This window comes from Trichomycterus rosablanca, chromosome 19, assembly GCF_030014385.1.
Source record: "Trichomycterus rosablanca isolate fTriRos1 chromosome 19, fTriRos1.hap1, whole genome shotgun sequence".
Taxonomy (NCBI): Eukaryota; Metazoa; Chordata; class Actinopteri; order Siluriformes; family Trichomycteridae; genus Trichomycterus; species Trichomycterus rosablanca.
The window spans coordinates 2,185,418-2,203,598 of NC_086006.1; the positions used below are offsets into that span (position 1 = coordinate 2,185,418).

At 44.2% G+C, this 18,181-nt stretch overlaps 1 protein-coding gene across 3 annotated transcripts; it reads left to right on the forward strand.

The window, feature by feature from the left end:
- Positions 1–96: 96 nt before the first annotated feature.
- Positions 97–16,196, forward strand: cmtr1 (cap methyltransferase 1). Of its 3 annotated transcripts, none has more exons than XM_063014964.1 (25): positions 97–134; positions 1,647–1,751; positions 2,630–2,760; positions 3,063–3,208; positions 3,325–3,483; positions 4,385–4,477; positions 4,625–4,696; positions 5,701–5,795; positions 5,898–5,970; positions 6,064–6,262; positions 7,393–7,511; positions 7,627–7,723; positions 7,816–7,948; positions 8,336–8,515; positions 8,739–8,795; positions 8,888–8,945; positions 10,907–10,975; positions 11,096–11,227; positions 11,331–11,456; positions 12,213–12,304; positions 12,479–12,547; positions 13,336–13,383; positions 13,471–13,583; positions 13,673–13,781; positions 15,402–16,196. In XM_063014964.1, exons 3-25 carry the CDS (start codon positions 2,646–2,648, stop codon positions 15,544–15,546), a joined length of 2,499 nt encoding a protein of 832 aa, XP_062871034.1. In that variant the 5' UTR covers positions 97–134; positions 1,647–1,751; positions 2,630–2,645; the 3' UTR covers positions 15,547–16,196. The 3 variants fall into 3 exon arrangements, with proteins under 3 accessions (XP_062871034.1, XP_062871033.1, XP_062871035.1); XM_063014963.1 differs by lacking the exon at positions 97–134 and adding an exon at positions 571–957; XM_063014965.1 differs by lacking the exons at positions 97–134; positions 1,647–1,751 and adding an exon at positions 571–957.
- The last annotated feature ends 1,985 nt before the right edge of the window (positions 16,197–18,181 follow it).

Consider the following 18,181-nt stretch of genomic DNA (forward strand, 5'->3'; position numbering starts at 1 on the left):
GATCGAACCCAGGACCTTCTTGCTGTGAGGTGACAGTGCTACCCACCGAGCCACCGTGCCGCCCTAACTGTTCAGGGTGTGTTTCTGACTTGTGACACCTGACCCACCACAACTCTGACCAGGATTTGACCAGTGTGAGTGAAAAATGAGTGAAAGAATGTTCAATATTAAAGTGGACACGGACATGAGTTGCTATCTGAGAAAGGGGGTGGCGTAGGGGGTATTCCTGCCTCACGACAAGTGTTTCGCGGGGTGGGAATTGACCCACCACGACCCTGACCAGTATAAGGAAGCTAATGTAGTTCACCTTGTTACCACTGGAGCCAAAATACTGCTTTGCGCGTGACGTTAGCAACACGCGCCGCTTACGCTGTGCTAAAAGTTTAGCGCGCGGGTTTAGCATTTAAACAAACTGACGCTTTCAATAATGTGCTTATTTCCCCACAAAATCACTTCACTTTTTATATCGTAGTTTAAAAATCACTGTTTATAACGCGGTGTGTATTTTTTAGCTGCACTCGCTTTTGAGTTTTCGGTAAAAGTACAGCGCATTATGTTTGTTGACATTTAGCTTAGCTTAGCTTAGCTTAGCATGCTAACTCTTAGCTTGAGTGAGAGTAGCAGAGTGCTGTTATTCATTTGCATGTGGTCACATCTGTATTACAGCACAGTTTCTCTATTTCTTTATTTTTATGCATTTAATACGCATTAAATTCGACAGAGAAATTAAAATGTAATAATAGTGTTTATTTAAAAGCGTAGTAGTCAGTGTGTTGAATCAAGTGTAGCTGGAATAGAAAGTGAAAGTGAAGCAGTGAGTTTTCCTTTGAGAAGAAACGATCAGAAAGTCTTTATCAGGAATAACACTCAATTAACAAGCAGAAAATTCACTTGTGGCATGATTTACATCACATAACCAGGATAATTCACCTCTCACTTTATCGTTAGCTGAAAAAGGTGAGTTTACATTCGGATTGTTGTTGTGTGCAGTTTAAAATGACTTCAGGAACAAAACCTGGTCAGAAAAAGTTAGAAATACCTCTGAGTTTGTGGGATGGAGATGTTCTGATACCAAAAACAAATACCTAACATTCCTGATTGGTATAAAGTTTGGTGATTATGTAGTAAATGTGACAGACACCTGTCCTCTCATTTAGTACTAGTTTAGAATGTGCTGTTCTGCATGTAATGCTTGAATACCTGCTGTTTTATTTCATTTTCCCAAAGCTGAATCACTTTCCAAAAGAATCCATAATACTGATGTACTCAGCACTTAGTTTGATTTGCAGTGCTTGACCAGAAAGTCTTATCAGGAATAAAACACTAAATCAAGAAGCAGAAAACCCACTTGTGGCATGATTTACATCACCTGACCTGTTTAAGATGTCTTCAGGAACAAAACAATCATAAAAAGTTAGAAATACCTCTAGGATGGAGATGTTCTGATACCAAAAACAAATACCTAACATTCCTGATTGGTATAAAGTTTGATTTAGTAACTTAGTTTGGGTGATTATGTAGTAAATCTGACAGACACACGTCCTTTCACTTAGTACCAGTTTAGAATGTACTTCTAATCCAAAGCTGAATCACTCTGTAGAAGAATCTGTAATACTAATGTACTCAGTACTTGGTTTGTTTTGCAGTGATTGATCAGAAAGTCAATCAAGAAGCAGAAAACTCACTTGTGGCATGATTTACATCACCTAACCAGGACAATTCAACCCTCACTTTATCGTTAGCTGAAAAAGGTGAATTTCCAAAACATTTTCTGCAGTTTAATTGAAAAATATTACTTATTTACATTCTGATTGTTGTTGTGTGCTGTTTTAAATGTCTTCAGGAACAAAACCAGCTCAGAAAATGTCAGAAATATCTCTGAGTTTGTAGGTTCTGATACCAAAAATGAACTCGGATGTATTTCTGACATTTTCTGACCTGGTTTTGTTCCTGAAGACATTTAAAACAGCACACAACAACAATCCGAATGTAAAAATGTAATATTTGGTATAAAGTTTGATTTAGTAACTTAGTTTGGGTGATTATGTAGTAAATGGGACAGACACACATCCTATCACTTGGTGCCACTAGACTGCTGCGGCGTGTAGCTCACGAAGGAAGTCACGTTTCGTGAGCTGGCTTGGTGGGTATATAAGGTGTGGAAGGCACTCCCACCCCTACATGTCGATTGTCTTCCCTGGGGCGATTCATAGCAAGACGATGCAAGAAAAGTCCCACATTGGTTGGAAGAGGACGACCAAGACTTCCTAGTACTACCCTGCCCTTCTAATTCCCCAGACATGAACCCAACTCTGTCAGACCACCTTGATTGTCGTGTTGGCTCTATGGATCTTTCCCCACGCCCCCTCCAGCAGTCAGCATGGCTCCAGATACCTGTGACGACCTACCAGGATTTTACTGAGTCACTCCCAGCCCAGCAGTCTAGCTGCTGCCCATGCTGCACACGCCGGTTACTCTGGATATTAGCTGGTGGTCATAATAATGTGACTCGACAGTCATACTTCCAGACTCAATGTTTGTTTGTGCTTGTTTACTTACATTTGGTGTGAATTGTTGATGTCGGAGTAATGGCAGTTTATCTGTTGAATGGAATGTTTGTCTACTGTAGGTGTTCACCTGCAGCCATGAGTAAGAGGAGCGCAGATAAAGCAGATGAGCCAACAAAGTGGAAGAAGTTCAAACGTGAGGATGCCAGCTCTGATGAAGATGAGGAGTCATCACAAAGAACCACTAGCCAGGGTGAGAGAAATCAAACAATGAATTGTCTATGTTGTGTTTCTCCATTATATACGTTGTATATACGTTAAATAATGATTATGGGTTTGTCAAGTACTGACCCATAGTGTTCTGCAATGTTAGTGATATTGGAGTGATAGTTATAGGAAGTTTGGTGGTTTAAGGGTTAGGTTGATGGACTAGTGATTAGAAGGTTCCTGATTCAAGCCCCATTATCTTCAAGTTGCACATGTTAGGCCCCTAAACAAGGCCCAGCTATTAAATAATTAATGTTCTGCTGTTGCATGTTTGTGTCTTTCTGCCAGACTCCAGTCAAAGTGAGTCTCACAGTGATGCTGAAGATCACAGACCCAGCTTCTCCAACCCGGCAGCGTCCCAGAATGCCTCAGGCAACGATGATCCAAACTCTTCTAAATTCTCCATGTACAACAGCGTCTCACAGAAACTCATGGTAATAAAGTCCTGCTCGAACATAAACTTACTTAAAATATCGATCAGTGTTTTTCATGAATATCTATGAATATATGCAGACTCATTATAAAACCCGGTGTCTTTTCTTGTTCCCAGGCCAAAATGGGGTTTAAATTGGGTGAGGGTTTGGGGAAGTTCGGTCAGGGTCGGAAGGACATCGTGGAGGCGTCGACCCAGCACGGGAGGAGAGGTCTGGGCCTCACACTGCAGGGCTTTGAGGGCGAGCTCAACGTGGAGTGGAAGGACGAATCAGAGGTACTACGGCTTTTCACTTCATTTCTGATCCATCCTTTATTACACAGAGCCTTTCAGATTTCTGTGTTGGTTTTAAACAGGTTGTTGTGTTTAGATTACACAGTTTAACGTTCAAACTTTAAAAATAGAGATGGGACCAAAAGTCTGCGATCGCTGCTGAACATGCTTCGGATTTGCGTTTATTTAATCAGAATAAGTCAAGTTAAGGATAAATTTATTTATATAGTGCTTTTTACAACAGACATTGTCTCAAAGCAACTTTACAGAATCCAGGACCAACAGACCAAAAACCCCTGTTGAGCAAGCCGAGGGCGACGGTGGCGAGGAAAAACTCCCTTAAAATTACAGGAAGAAACCTTGAGAGGAACCAGACTCAGCAGGGACCCCCATCCTCCTTGGGTGGCCTGGAGGATACTTTAAATAAATAGGATTTACACAAATCATACAAACACAAAATTAAATTGAACTGAAAGTTATAACTAGCTAAAGTTCTTCATTATTTAGTCCAGTCTGTAATAAGGTCCGTTGTAAGTTCTGGACATTTTTGGTCCCAACAGGCCAGGTTTGCAGTCTTGACTTGCAGTCTTTAACCTTGAGAGAATAAACAGGTTTCAATCAGAACCACCTCTGGGTAAAACAACAGAAAATGTAGTTAAAATGTGAAATCATTAAGAGTAAAATGTCAGTTTTACAGAGAATAGCTTTAGACTCCAGCACCCCTAACAAAGTTGAATGGTGAAAAGTCAAATATATGAAAAAAGACAAGAATTTCTGGTATTTGGGATGAATGAGCATGTTAAGAGCCTCTGAGCAACTCTCTCTCTCTCTCTCTGTTTCTCTCTCTCTCTTTCTGTTTCTCTCTCTCTCTCTCTCTCTCTCGCTCTCTCTCTCGCTCTCTCAGCCCAGTGCTTTTGAGGAGGTGTCATGGTTCCCTGAATGTACCACAGAGATCCCAGACTCTGATGAGCTGGGGGACTGGATGACCACTGGCCAGGTACAATAGCAAAATCTGTGTACACACACACACACACACCATGGGAGTACAGATTGACCATTGTTGACCTATAAGAAGTGGCCTAAAGTTCACATGCTCTAGTTGTGTGTGTTAGTGAAGGTTGTTGTTTAATGTGTGTGTGTGCAGAAAAAGCTGAAGATTGAAGATGAGACGGAGTTCTGCTCGGAGGATTTTCTGCACCTGCTTATACGCTGCAAGGTATCTGATAAACATAAAACATAGTCGTTGTGGCATGTGCAAAAGTTTTGACAAAAACATAGTGACTGACTGATAGCACCCGGATCTGCAGCGTGATAGACCTCTGCACCACCCGAGCACTAAGAACAATCTTATTATTAATACATAATCAATTACTGCTTAGAACGTGCAGATATACACTGATCAGCCATGTACCGTGTCCACTCACTGTCCACTCTATTAGACACTCCTACCTAGTCGGTCCACCTTGTAGATGTAAAGTCAGAGACGATCGCTCATCTATTGCTGCTGTTTGAGTCGGTCATCTTCTAGACCTTCATCAGTGGCCACAGGACGCTGCCCACGGGGCGCTGTTGGCTGGATATTTTTGTTTGGTGGACTATTCTCAGTCCAGCAGTGACAATGAGGTGTTTAAAAACTCCAGCAGCGCTGCTGTGTCTTATCTACTCATACCAGCACAACACACACTAACACACCACCACCATGTCAGTGTCACTGCAGTGCTGAGAATGATCCACCACCCAAATAATACCTGCTCTGTGGGGGTCCTGACCATTGAAGAACAGCGTGAAAGGGGGTAACAAAGCATGCAGAGAAACAGATGGACTCCAGTCAGTAATTGTAGCACTACAAAGTGCTTCTATATGGTAAGTGGAGCTGATAAAATGGACAGTGAGTGTAGAAACAATGTTATGGCTGATCAGTGTATTTAGGGCATGATTGCCAGTAGTCATATTCCAATATTCTAAGAATACTGCTACAGTGGAATGTTACCGGATGTGTATGTGACAAGAAGCACATCAATTCCATTGTATGACCTCCAAAACCCAGTTCTAGCTGGTTTAGACCAGTTCCTGTTCTAACTAAGAAAAACGCTGTCCTACAAGGTCAGTATGGGTGGATAAAGGGTGAAATGATTTATTTCCCCTTGATTGCATTGAGTCCTCATGTGAGACTCTCCAGCTCGTTTTATAAACCGTACGCGTATCTGTGTGGTCCTGCAGTCTGTGTTCGATGACCTCGAGGGTGAAGAAATGAGGCGAGCTCGGACACGTTCGAACCCCTATGAAACAATACGAGGCGGTTTCTTTCTCAACAGGTAACACACACACACGGGACGTCTTCTTATCCTGGCATTTAAATCAGATACACACGTTATAGACGTTACAGTATTGTAGACATCACTTTGTCTTCTTCTCAGAGCTGCTATGAAGATGGCAAACATGGACCACGTGTTCGACTACATGTTCACCAACCCAAAGGATGCCCAAGGGGTAAAATCTTGATTCGCAGTTCGTAATAAGCCTACATTCATTCAGGATCTTCTTTCTTTCTTTTTAATGTATTTCATGCGTTCGTATGTTCAGAGACCCACCGTCCGTGATAAGGACAGCGAGCTGCTTTATTTTGGAGACGTGTGTGCCGGGCCGGGAGGGTTTTCCGAGTACGTCCTGTGGCGGAAGCGCTGGAACGCCAAAGGCTTCGGCATGACTCTGAAAGGATCCAACGATTTCAAACTGGAAGACTTCTACGCTGCACCCAGTGAACTCTTTGAGCCGTACTATGGTAACATATTCACTGTTTACTGTAGCGTAGCTCGTTTAGACTCGCGTTTAAAGTATATAGTCTGTGAATATCTTTAACGCACTGTACATTTCTTCTGAAGAAGAGTGAAACGGTGTATTAGTAATACATTTTTAAGTTACTTATTATTCGTATTCTAAAATCTTAAAGCTTTTTTGTTGACTAAATATTAGTATTAATCTTATGTATACAGCGCCTTTCTTAAACTGTAGGGTGCTTTATAAAAAGGCAAGCTTGTAACACAAACAAATCAACTTTTTTCCTCCTTATTTTGGCTGCTCCTGTATTTAGGAGTTGATGCAGTGGATCCTTCTGGTCCACATACCTGATGTGGCATAGTTTTTACACCGATTGCCCTTCCTGATGCATCCTTGGTACCAGCACTAACAATGCACTGACAAGTGCACATCCCAGTGGCCACCCCTTTCTTTTTTTATGCATTCAAGTTGTCCTCCGCTGCTGAGAGATACCCGATTGCATCCGAGGAGAGCACGTCGCTGTACACGCCTTTTCCCCACATGTGTACAGCCCCCACCTCTCGCCCCTGCATTCTGCACGGGCGTCTCTTCCACCAATCAGGGTCCTTATACAGCGTATGAAGACCAACTCACCCCACCCTGCAGATACGGTGGCCAGTTAGTATCTGCTGCAGGCACTGCCGATTATTACGCCCAGCCGACCGGTGGCAATGGCGAGTTTCGAACCGAGGAGTTCAGAATCCTGGTGCTGGTGTGCTAGCGGAATTTCCCGCTGCGCCACCTGGGCGCCAAAGTGGCCACCCCTTTCCTGACCGACTGGTCATTAGCCCTGCTGAGATTTAAATCCCGGATCTCAGCAGAAGTGGGCGAGTGTATCGCATTTGAATGGGCTTCAGCAAACTTTTAGGAGAGTCACATACTTCTCTCTTACAGGCGCTTTGACCAACCAGCAGAGGTGCCTGTGTGGGCGCCCAGCACTGCAGCATTCAACAAAACTCTATTTTCATGACATTTTAACCGCTTTCATGTGTTCTGTCATGTCGTTTAGCTGATAGAACTTTAATCAGTGCAAGAAAGAGCGGTGTCAGTTTTTTTGTCCTAAGATTTATGTATTTATTTATTTATTTCTTACAGGCGAGGGTGGGATTGAGGGCGACGGCGACATAACACGACCCGAGAACATAAGTGCGTTTCGCAACTTCGTTCTAGAGAGCACGGAGAAGCGAGGCCTGCACTTCCTCATGGCCGATGGGGTGAGCGAGCTGAACCGGGATCAGAAAGCAGTTGGCTTTATTTCACTGAAATTAAGGTGCATTCACGCTGCATTCTGATCGATTAGTGAAGGTAGTGATGTGTTTAATAATGCAGGGCTTTTCAGTGGAGGGGCAGGAGAACATCCAGGAGATCCTCAGCAAGCAGCTTCTTCTCTGCCAGTTCCTCACAGCCTTGTCCGCCGTCCGACCGGGTAACACAAATAACTCCATAATAAATCGATACCTTTTAACTCCAGTGTATTATAGTGTATGTAATACAGTTCTCACCTGTTTGTGTGTCTAGGAGGGCACTTTGTGTGTAAGACGTTTGACCTCTTCACACCGTTCAGCGTGGGTCTAATCTACCTGCTGTACCTGTGCTTCGACAGAGTGTCACTATTCAAACCTGTCACCAGCAGGCCTGCCAACTCTGAGAGGTTTGTGTGTGAGCAGATGTAATCAAAATAGGCTCTTCTGCCGCTCAGGTGGCGCAGCGGTAAAAGCACACGCTGGAACCAGAGAAGTGCTGTCGGGGTGTGTCTCTCCGTACACAGTGCTGATCTGCATTGCACTTGTCGAAGTGTAGGTAATAAAATGCATACGGCTGCTGCCCACGTGTCGGAGGGGGCGTGGGTTAGCTTCGTTCTTCTCAATCGGAGCGGCGATCGACGTTGGTGGAGAGGAAGCATGACGCAATTGGACGTGCCTAAAGGGGAGAAAATGCATAAACGATAGCCTTTTATTTTTGTGCCGATGTCAAATTTGACCCACAAGAGCACTTGGGTGGCACAGCGGTCAAAGTGTGTGTGTGTGTGTGTGTGTAGGTACATTGTGTGTAAGGGTCTGAAGCCGGGCTCCGAAGCGGTTCGAGAATACCTATTCACAGTGAACCTGAAGTTAAATCAGTTCAGAAACTCTGAGAGAGACGTCACAGAAGTGGTGCCTCTGGACATCATCAAAGGAGACACAGAATTCTACCAGTACATGATGGAGTCCAACGAGAGGTACGGGTTCCTCTCACTTTTACTTCTGTTGTTTAAAGTAATTATGTTGATTATCGCTGCCATTCTGGTACAGTCGGGGCAAAACTACATATCAGTTTCATAATAGAAAGAACACCAGCTTAGTGTGTGTATGTGTTTCTAATGTAATGATAATTATAAGGTGGTAATTGGGGGTTTGGGTTTGATAAGGGGGTCTGACCTGTTGTTCCTTTGCTTCTTGCAGTCATTGCTCGGTACAGATCAAAGCCCTCTCTAAAATCCATTCCTTCGTCAGAGACGCGTGAGTTCCTGTTTGTTAGTACACGTTGTACTTTTTGGTTTTGAGAATATTGATTTATAGATGTTTATTTGTGCTTCTCTGTCTGTCTCTAGGACGTTGTCCGAGCCCAGACAGGCTGATGTCCGTAAGGAATGTCTCAGAATGTGGGGGGTGGGTAAAAACAAACACACAATAAAACTGAATATTTGATCCTCGGGCATGTTGGACGTCTGTGGTTTCTCATTTCTTCAGAAGATGCAGGAGGGCTAAACGTGAGCTCTGTGATCGGCTTCAAAGTATTTTGATTTTAATGTACTGTAATTGTATCTTTTCTTTGCATTAACGGCTTCGTCTTGATCAGGGTTGTGGCAGTTCCGGTTCCAGACAGGCAGTCTGTCGTTGGCAGGGCTTCACCAGTGGGACAGTGGTAGCCTAGTGGGTAGAGCTTCGGGCTATTAACTTAAAAAAAAAAAGGTTGAGAGTTTGAATCCCAGCTCTGCAATGCAGCCACTGCTGGGTCCTTAAGCAAGGCCCTTAACCCTGTCTGCTCCAGGGGCGCCGTACGATGTACTGTACTGTACTGTACGTCTGTATATGTATAAATGACATATAAATGCATTCCATTCTATTCTACCATACCCTGTCTCTCAGATATAGCTACTCATGTCTGTGTAGATGAATGGCGGGCCAGTACCACCGCTGTGATTTGAACCTGGATCTCAGCAATACTGGTTTAGCATAACAGACCGCTGTGTCACCCAAGCACAGCCAAATCATGCCCTAAAATGTTGCAGGTACATTATATGGCCCAAAGTTTGTGGACAACAAAATAAAAACACACTCAAATACACAAATCCAGACTTCCCTTTTGGGTCATTATAAGCCTTCACATTTGTGAGAAGATCGCTGTCTTAGAAGAGGGCAGTATCACGTACGGAGAGTCACTCACTCATCTCTCTTTCGAAACCTCAAATTCCAGAGTCCTTAACCCTTTGATGCACAAGCTAAGCAAACCCCTTTTAATGCACAACATGGGTCAAAAATGACCCATATTCATCCATTCAAGAATATTTTCATATGCACATTTGTCAGTTATTCATGTATTTGCTGTCTTAGCTAATAAAAGCTATCTGTACTAGAATATGTAAACAGCTAGCAAGCAAATAGTATTGGACATATTCAAGATTCAAGAGCCTAATCTTTGGTTGTCTTTCAAAAGATCAGTAAATATGTTTTTGACTACAAACACTTACAAATGTCAGTAGTTTCTGTCAAATTCCATAGTAAATACATAAGGGTCATTTTTGACCCACGTTGTGCATTAGAAGGGTAGTGATACAAAAATGATTTTTATTAAAAAAGCAAAAAATATAAAACTGAAATAAGGATGTGTGATGATCAAAAACAATTCATGGAAGCTTGAATGACGAAATTAATTTATTGCAAAGATGTAGAAAATAAAAACTCAGTTGGGTCACTTTTTACCCAGGTTGTGCATCAAAGGGTTAAATCTTCTTCATCACTCCCATCCTGGACCAGCTGCATTGGCTTCCAACAGCTGCTCATATCAAATACGAAATAGTTCAGCCCTTCATGGCCTCGCCCCTATCGTCCTTCACACTTACCATCCCAGCCGCGGGGCACAGGCCTTCTAGTGGTTCCCCGATTTAGACCGGTGTTGGTTTGTGGCTAGTTTTTTAGTTCCTCAGCCCCCAAACTTTTGAAGTCCCTTCCACAATTGCTTTGTGACTGTTCTCTTCTCCTCCTTCAAAGGTCAACTAAAAACCTTTTTTATATGTTTTAAACCATTATATGCTCTTTCTCTTATTATTTACATTGTCCTTGGATATGTGAATTGAATGGCGCTATATAAATTGAACTTGATTTTTGCAACTCAGTTTTTTTTTTACCTCTCTTTTACCAATCCTTATGACTTGCCTTTCCTGAAAGTTGGGCTTTTTTCATAAGCTAGATACGTTCATACAGATCTGGACATATTTACGGTGTTTATTTTGGGGCGCAAACTTCAAATACCTGACAGATAAAGAAGCAACCGTTAGACACAGATATGTTTCGTCATATCATGGATATGAGCTACATTTAAGTGTTCTGATATGTTCTTGTGTCTCTAGATTCCAGATCAAGCCAGAGTGGCACCTTCTTCATCAGACCCCAAATCCAAGTTCTGTGAGCTCATAAACGTCAGTATGGACTGTACTTGTATATGTGTTTGATATAGCCAATCATGTTTGTGTACACACCTGGCTGGGTGCTAGTGTAATGATCTCACACAGTACCTGAGTGGTTCACTTGTTTTTCAGGTTTCAGACACTGAACACTTCACATCTAAGCCCACTCCGTTAAGCTCCAGCACTCTGGACAAGCTGCAGCATGTATTGGACCATCGGTGCATCGTTGGAGGGGGAGAGCAGATCTTCCTCCTGGGGCTCGGGGTGAGCTTTGATGTGTCATTGAGACTGAGAAACACGTTGACGTTCCATAGACCAGCGAAAATGGAATAACAGCTTATAAATTTGTGTGTGTGTGTGTGTGTAGAAATCTCAGATCCACATGTGGGATGGAAAAACTCCTGTGCGCTGGAGAAAACTGGAGAACTTTAAGCTAGAACTGCCTCGAGACACCTTGCTAAGCGCCGAGATTGTGCAGGAGCTGAAGGGAGAGGTGAGCACGCAGGGGTTTACCCTATTTTTACCCTTATTTCCAGTCACTGGCTCATTTTTTTTGGAAGGTGCCTGAGGTAAACCTCTAATTGCACCTTCAAACAGCATCATCTGCCTTTGTTTATGCTTTAGTAGCGCTGCATCAATGCCATATGAATATCAGATCTGCTTCTGATACCATGACATTAATCCCCCCAATGTTTCTCCCAACTGAGTCATATCCAATCACCCGATCATCTATACTGCGTCAGACCTCCACTTCTGATCAAGAAGGGCCGCTTCTTTTCACCTGCATGAAGCGGGTTCATACAGAGATCTGTATAGCGCACAGAGAGTCACACACTGATCTCCATTATCCCCTGTCTCTGTGCAGGGGCCATCGATCAGCCAGCAGAGGTCGTAATGTAAGCAGCTAAGAGGAACCCCTCCTAGCTGCCCCACCTGTGGATGAGCCAGTCATTGTTCATATGGGCGCCTGCCTGGCCACTTCCACAGTGTGGTGTTTACATTCAGTCGGTTCTCTCAGTATTGCTCACACAAAACAACATCCAGACTAAATAAACAGTCAAATTGTATAGAAACAATCAGATTTTTGATTGGAAATATCACCAAATTATGTAAACACTGGTACTGCTATTAGGTGTGGGCTGATACTTGACGTATAGGCGTCGATATCGGCTAAACCGATTTAGCTGGACTAAAAAGGAGGTTAAGGTGCATAGACATAATGCAATGAGGGATCGTTTTGTGTTTCCAGGGTAAAGCCCAGCGCAGGATCAATGCGGTTCATATTCTGGATGCTCTGGTTCTCAATGGCACAGACGTACGACAACAGCACTTCAACCAGAGGTTTGTCTGCACATCGTATTTGTAATAAAAAGCACTTTTTTTTGTTTTAGGAGATCAGTAATAAAACGCGCACCTGAATTGAGCTTGTGTTTGACCTTATAAGAGCACGGCGTGATGCTTTTTCAGGCTGTTCTTGTCCCTGGCTTTGTCTGATCTGTATTTGCGTCCCTGCAGGATTCAGATGGCTGAGAAGTTTGTGAAGGCGGTGTCCAAACCCAGCCGACCGGACATGAACCCCATACGGTAATTCCTTTCTTCCACTCGCGTGTTCCTCTTGTGCTTAGGACCAAGTGCTAAGTGGGTAGCACTGTCGACTCACAGCAAGAAGGTCCGATCCACAGGCGTGGCGGTCCGGGTCCTTTCTGTGTGGAGTTTGCTTGTTCTCTCCGTGTCTGCGTTGCTCTTCTCCGGGAGCTCTGGTTTCCTCCCACAGTCCAAAGACGTGCAAGTGAGGTGAATTGGAACAATGACCAGAGCTGACCTCTTAAACTAGCATACTGCCTATACCTTGCGCGCCTGTATGGGTGATATTGGGCTTGTCCGAGGGAGGGAGGGCCATCAGGGTTCTTCATACCTGCTGCAGTTACGACCTCTGCTGGCTGATCGATGGTGCTGCACAATGAGATGGGGGATAATAGAGATCGGTGCATGGCTGTCCGTGCGCGATACGGATCTTCAAGTCGGCTACTGCTCCATGTTGGAGGGGGCGTGTGTTAGTCACGACCCTCCTCCGTCAGGAATGGAGGTCTGCAGCACATGTGCAATGAAAAGGTTGCTGGTTCGAGCCCCTCCAACGCCAGGCTGCCACTGTTGGGCCCTTGAGGAAGGCCCTTAACCCTCAATTGCTCAGACTGTATACTGTCACGGTACTGTAAGTCGCTTTGTATGAAAGATGTGAATGCAGCAGTAGATAGAAGCGGAAATTCGAATCATAAGTGGATACGAGTCGATTGGGAAGAAAATGTGTAAATAAGAAAAAATAAACAGTGTTTGTCTCTAATGGTGTGTGTGTGGTTGTGTGTGTTTTCCAGAGTAAAGGAGGTGTACAGATTAGAGGAGATGGATAAGATTTTTGTAAGGTGAGTACCTGCACTGCTTGCGTGCTCGACACCCCTGTGATCAATAGTGCATGATTCAGGTCTCATCGTCCATACACTCTTCCTCAGACTGGAGATGAAAGTGACCAAGAGCTCAGGCGGAATGCCCCGGCTGTCCTACACGGGCCGAGACGATCGCCACTTTCTACCCACCGGCCTCTACATCATCAAAACAGTCAATGGTGAGGGAGCAGCACAAAATGTGTGCACGAGTGTGAGGTCTGAGAGCTGCTGTTCTTCTAGCTTCTGTTTGTCTTTGTGTGTCTCCCAGATCCCTGGACGATGGCTTTCAGTAAGAGTTCGAAGAGGAAATTCTTTTTTAACAAACAGACCAAACAGTCGTCGTACGTCATGGATCCCGGTGCTGTCGCTCCATTCCAGTACGTCCCAAAGCACTTCACAAACGACTGTATTTTTACTATACACACCACTGACAGGTGAAGGGAATAACACTGAGTATCTCTTCATCACGGCACCTGTTAGTGGGGGGGATCTATCAGGCAGCGAGTGACATTTTATCCTCAAAGTTGATGTTAGAAGCAGGAAAAATGGGCGAGCGTGAGGATTGTGACGGCTAGACGACTGGGTAAGAGCATCTCCAAAACTGCAGCTCTTGTGGGGTGTTCCCAGTCTGCAGTGGTCAGTATCTATAAAAGGTGGTCCAAGGAAGGAACAGTGGTAAACCGGCGACAGGGTCAGGGGCAACCGAGGCTCATCGATACACACGAGCTACTGCAGCTTAAACTGCTGAAGAAGTTCATGCAGGTTCTGATAGAAAGGTGTCAGAATACACAGAGCATCACAGTGTGTTGCGTATGGGGCAGCAAAAGGGGGACCAACACAATTTTAGGAAGGTGGTCATAATGTTATGCCTGATCAGTGTATATGTGTTTAATTTGTGTTTATATTATTAAGAAAAAAACATACCGAACGTAATACCAAACAGGAAACACGTTTTTTGAATATTAAACTACATACATGTCTTACAGTAGGGGTGTGACGGTTCACTGTATATATACCAAATGTCCAGAAGTATGTGGACACCCCTTCTAATGATTATTTTAAATATTTTGGCTACAGCCATTGCTGCATAACAGGTTTATAAAATTAGATAGATAGATAGATAGATAGATAGATAGATAGATAGATAGATAGATAGATAGATAGATAGATAGATAGATAGACAGACAGACAGCCAGACAGACAGACGGACGGACTGATGCATGGATGGATGGATGGATGGACGGGCGGGCGGATAGATAGATCGATGGACGGACGGACGGATGGATGGGCGGGCGGGCAGATAGATGGATGGATGGATGGACGGACGGACGGACAGATAGATAGATTGATAGATAGATAGATAATTATGTTTTTTAGGCTTTCCACTCATCCTATTCCAAACTCATGGGCATAAATTAATAATAGTTGCATGTAAACTTCACTTTTGTGGCAAGCTTTCCACAGGACTTGTGGTAAACCGGCGACAGGGTCATGGGTGGCCAAGGCTCATTGATCCACAGTCCAAAGACGTGCAAGTGAGATAAACTGGAGATACAAAATTGTCCATGACTGTGTTTGATATTAAACTTGTGAACTGATGAATCTTGTGTAAGCAGTAACTACCCAAAGAGTGTAAAACATGACGTTAAAATCCTAATAAACAAACAAATAGTGTTTAAAATACGGTTTTATTTGTTGGATGTCAAGGAGCTAAAGTAACCTGAACAGCCCTGGACCTCAAACACAGTGAACATCTTGAAGTGAATTACGAAGGTCAGTTGCAAGTCAGGCCACACAAACGTACTTTTAAATGAATGAGCAAAAAGTCCCACAGACACACTCCAAAATCTTGTGGAAAGGCAATTAGTAAAGGTGTCCAGATACTTTCATGTCCAGATACTTTATATGTGACTGTGTGTACGGATGCTGTGAAATGTGGAAGCGAATCTTTACCATTAAAGTAAACCACTCTTTTTTTCCCCTCTCTCTCTTTCCAGTGTGTGTCACCATGAAAGGCTTTTCTGGGCCTGGGAGGAAGGGGTCAGAGTTCACGACTCACAGACTCGTGTCGACCCCCAGAAACTATCCAAGGATCAAGTCTTGGGTTTCGTCCGCAAACACTGTGAGCAGTGGGAGGCCTGAAGCTCAGGGTGAAGCTTCTCTTCACCAGCAGAGGACGCTGTAGCTTGAAGGAAGGGTTGTGTGATTAAAAGACTGAAACTCTGATCTGATTTAACAAGCTGCACTTGTGTAACTGCTTCGAGAGCAGCTTTCAGCCTCGAGTCCTTAACAGGCCTGGTTTATCCGCACTGCAACGATACCATTCTTAGGAGAATTTAAGGCCGTAATCACGATACGTCTTTCCAATTTTCAGATATGCTTAAAATGCCTTTTTCCTAATATACTGATGTATTCCACTCACTAGCTTTGCATTATGGATATATTAGGATCTCTGATCTCTGATCTCTTTGCTGTTTATATGGCAGGAATAGTTTAGATTAGCAGGTACCCCCCCCCCCCCCCCCCCCCCTCCATTTCGTCTGTGTGTCGGGGACGTACAGCGCCCGTGCGTGGTTCTCTGCCTTGATTCAGGACCACGCTGCTCGGGTTTATCTTCATTAACACACTGCATGATGACAGCTCCTCATTTCCTCTCCTGCGTGCTGGTTTTGGCTCCTCGTGTTTTTGTGTTGATTGTAAATGTTGTATAAATGAGGCGAGACTCTCAGCGACGCCGCTCGGTTACCTTGTTGTTGTTGTAAAAATAATTAAACAACCTGGATGCCAGTGTCCTTGACTGGAGTGTTTGTGTCTGTTAGATGTTAGAACGCAGCGAGAGCCGTTCCTACGTGAGGTGTGTTCCGTATTCCAGTCATTCCAGTGTCTGGTTCTGCTGATGAGCATCGTTTCAAACAAAATAATCTAATTAAGGTACAGGACTAGTTATCAGAACGTCGCTGGTTCAAGCCCGGCATCTACCAGGTTACTGTTGGGCCCTTATAAGCCATAACATTAAAACCACCTCCTTGTTTCTACAGTCCATTTTATCAGCTCCACTTACCATGTAGAAGCACTTTGTAGTTCTACAATTACTGACTGTAGTCCATCTGTTTCTCTGCATGCTTTGTTACCCCCTTTCACCCTGTTCTTCAAAGGTCAGGACCACCACAGAGCAGGTATTATTTAGGTGGTGGATGATTCTCAGCACTGCAGTGACACTGATTTGGTGGTGGTGTGTTAGTGTGTGTTGTTGCTGGTATGAGTGGATCAAATACCGTGTCCACTCACTGTCCACTCTAGACACTCCTACCTAGTCGGTCCACCTTGTAGATGTAAAGTCAGAGACGATGGCTCATCTATTGCTGCTGTTTGAGTCGGTCATCTTCTAGACCTTCATCAGTGGTCACAGGTCGCTGCCGGCTGGATATTTTTGGTTGGTGGACTATTCTCAGTCCGACAGTGAGGTGTTTAAAAACTCCAGCAGCGCCGCTGTGTCTGATCCAAACACCTCACTGTCACTGCTGGACTGAGAATAGTCCACCAACCAAATATATCCAGCCAACAGCGCCCCGTGTGCAGCGTCCTGTGACCACTGATGAAGGTCTAGAAGATGACCGACTCAAACAGCAGCAATAGATGAGCGATCATCTCTGACTTTACATCTACAAGGAATAGCACGTCCATCAAGTTTACGCTCGGGTGTCCACATACTTTTGGCCACATAGGGTTCTTGTAAACAGGTTGTGCAGGGTGCTGCTCTCCATGCAGGATGCACAGACATTCCAAGGACGAGAGGACGTCCACGGTCTTTTGTATTCGGGTGTAATGAGTCCTCAAATTCCTTCATTCACTCTCATCCTCCTCCCGAAGCTGTGTGACGGGAAAGAGAAAGAGGCTCTGCCAAAAATCCCCCCCGACCCCCCCGATGCGACTGAAGGTGCCCGGAGGAGAGCTTCAGTCAGAATTAAAGCTGAGTTTATAACCACCTCGGCGCCCCAGCACATTCAACACCATGCTAAAGTGATCTGCCAAATGGAATTGCATGTCTTGTTCCTCTCCCCCGGTCCTCTATTCGGCGCTCCCACCGGTGCGAGATTTCAATTTCTGCCTGTAGTGAGAGGGGAATTGAGTGTCTGTGGAACACTTTAGCGTTTTAGAGTGGGGATGGAAATGAAATCCTGATGGGAATCCTAATGAAAACAAAATCATGTAGTTCTGACAAATGTGAGATGGCTCTGCGAGAGACAACGCAGGGTCTTAGCTATAAATTAAACATTGTGTGTGTGTGTGTGTGTGTGTCCTGAAGTACAACCCCAAATCAGAAAAAGTTGTTGTGTGTCCTGAAGTACAACCCCAAATCAGAAAAAGTTGTTGTGTGTCCTGAAGTACAACCCCAAATCAGAAAAAGTTGTGACAGCATGTCAAATGCAAATAAAATAAAAAACACAGAGTTTCTTACATTGACTTTGACTTTTATTTGATGTCACACAGGATGAACCCGAGATATTTCATGTTTTATCTGCTCAACTTCATTTCATTTATTAATAAACATCCATTCCTGCATTTCAGACCTGCAACACATTCCAAAAAATCACTCGCTCGTTTAGACCTTGTGCCACTTAGAGCAGCCAATTTTAGTAAATGGACGGCTAAGTGGGTTGCACTGTCGCCTCACAGCGAGAAGGTCCTGGGTTCGATCCCCAGGCAGGGCGGTCCGGGTCCTTTCTGTGTAGAGTTTGCATGTTCTCCCCGTGTCTGCGTGGGTTTCCTCCGGGGG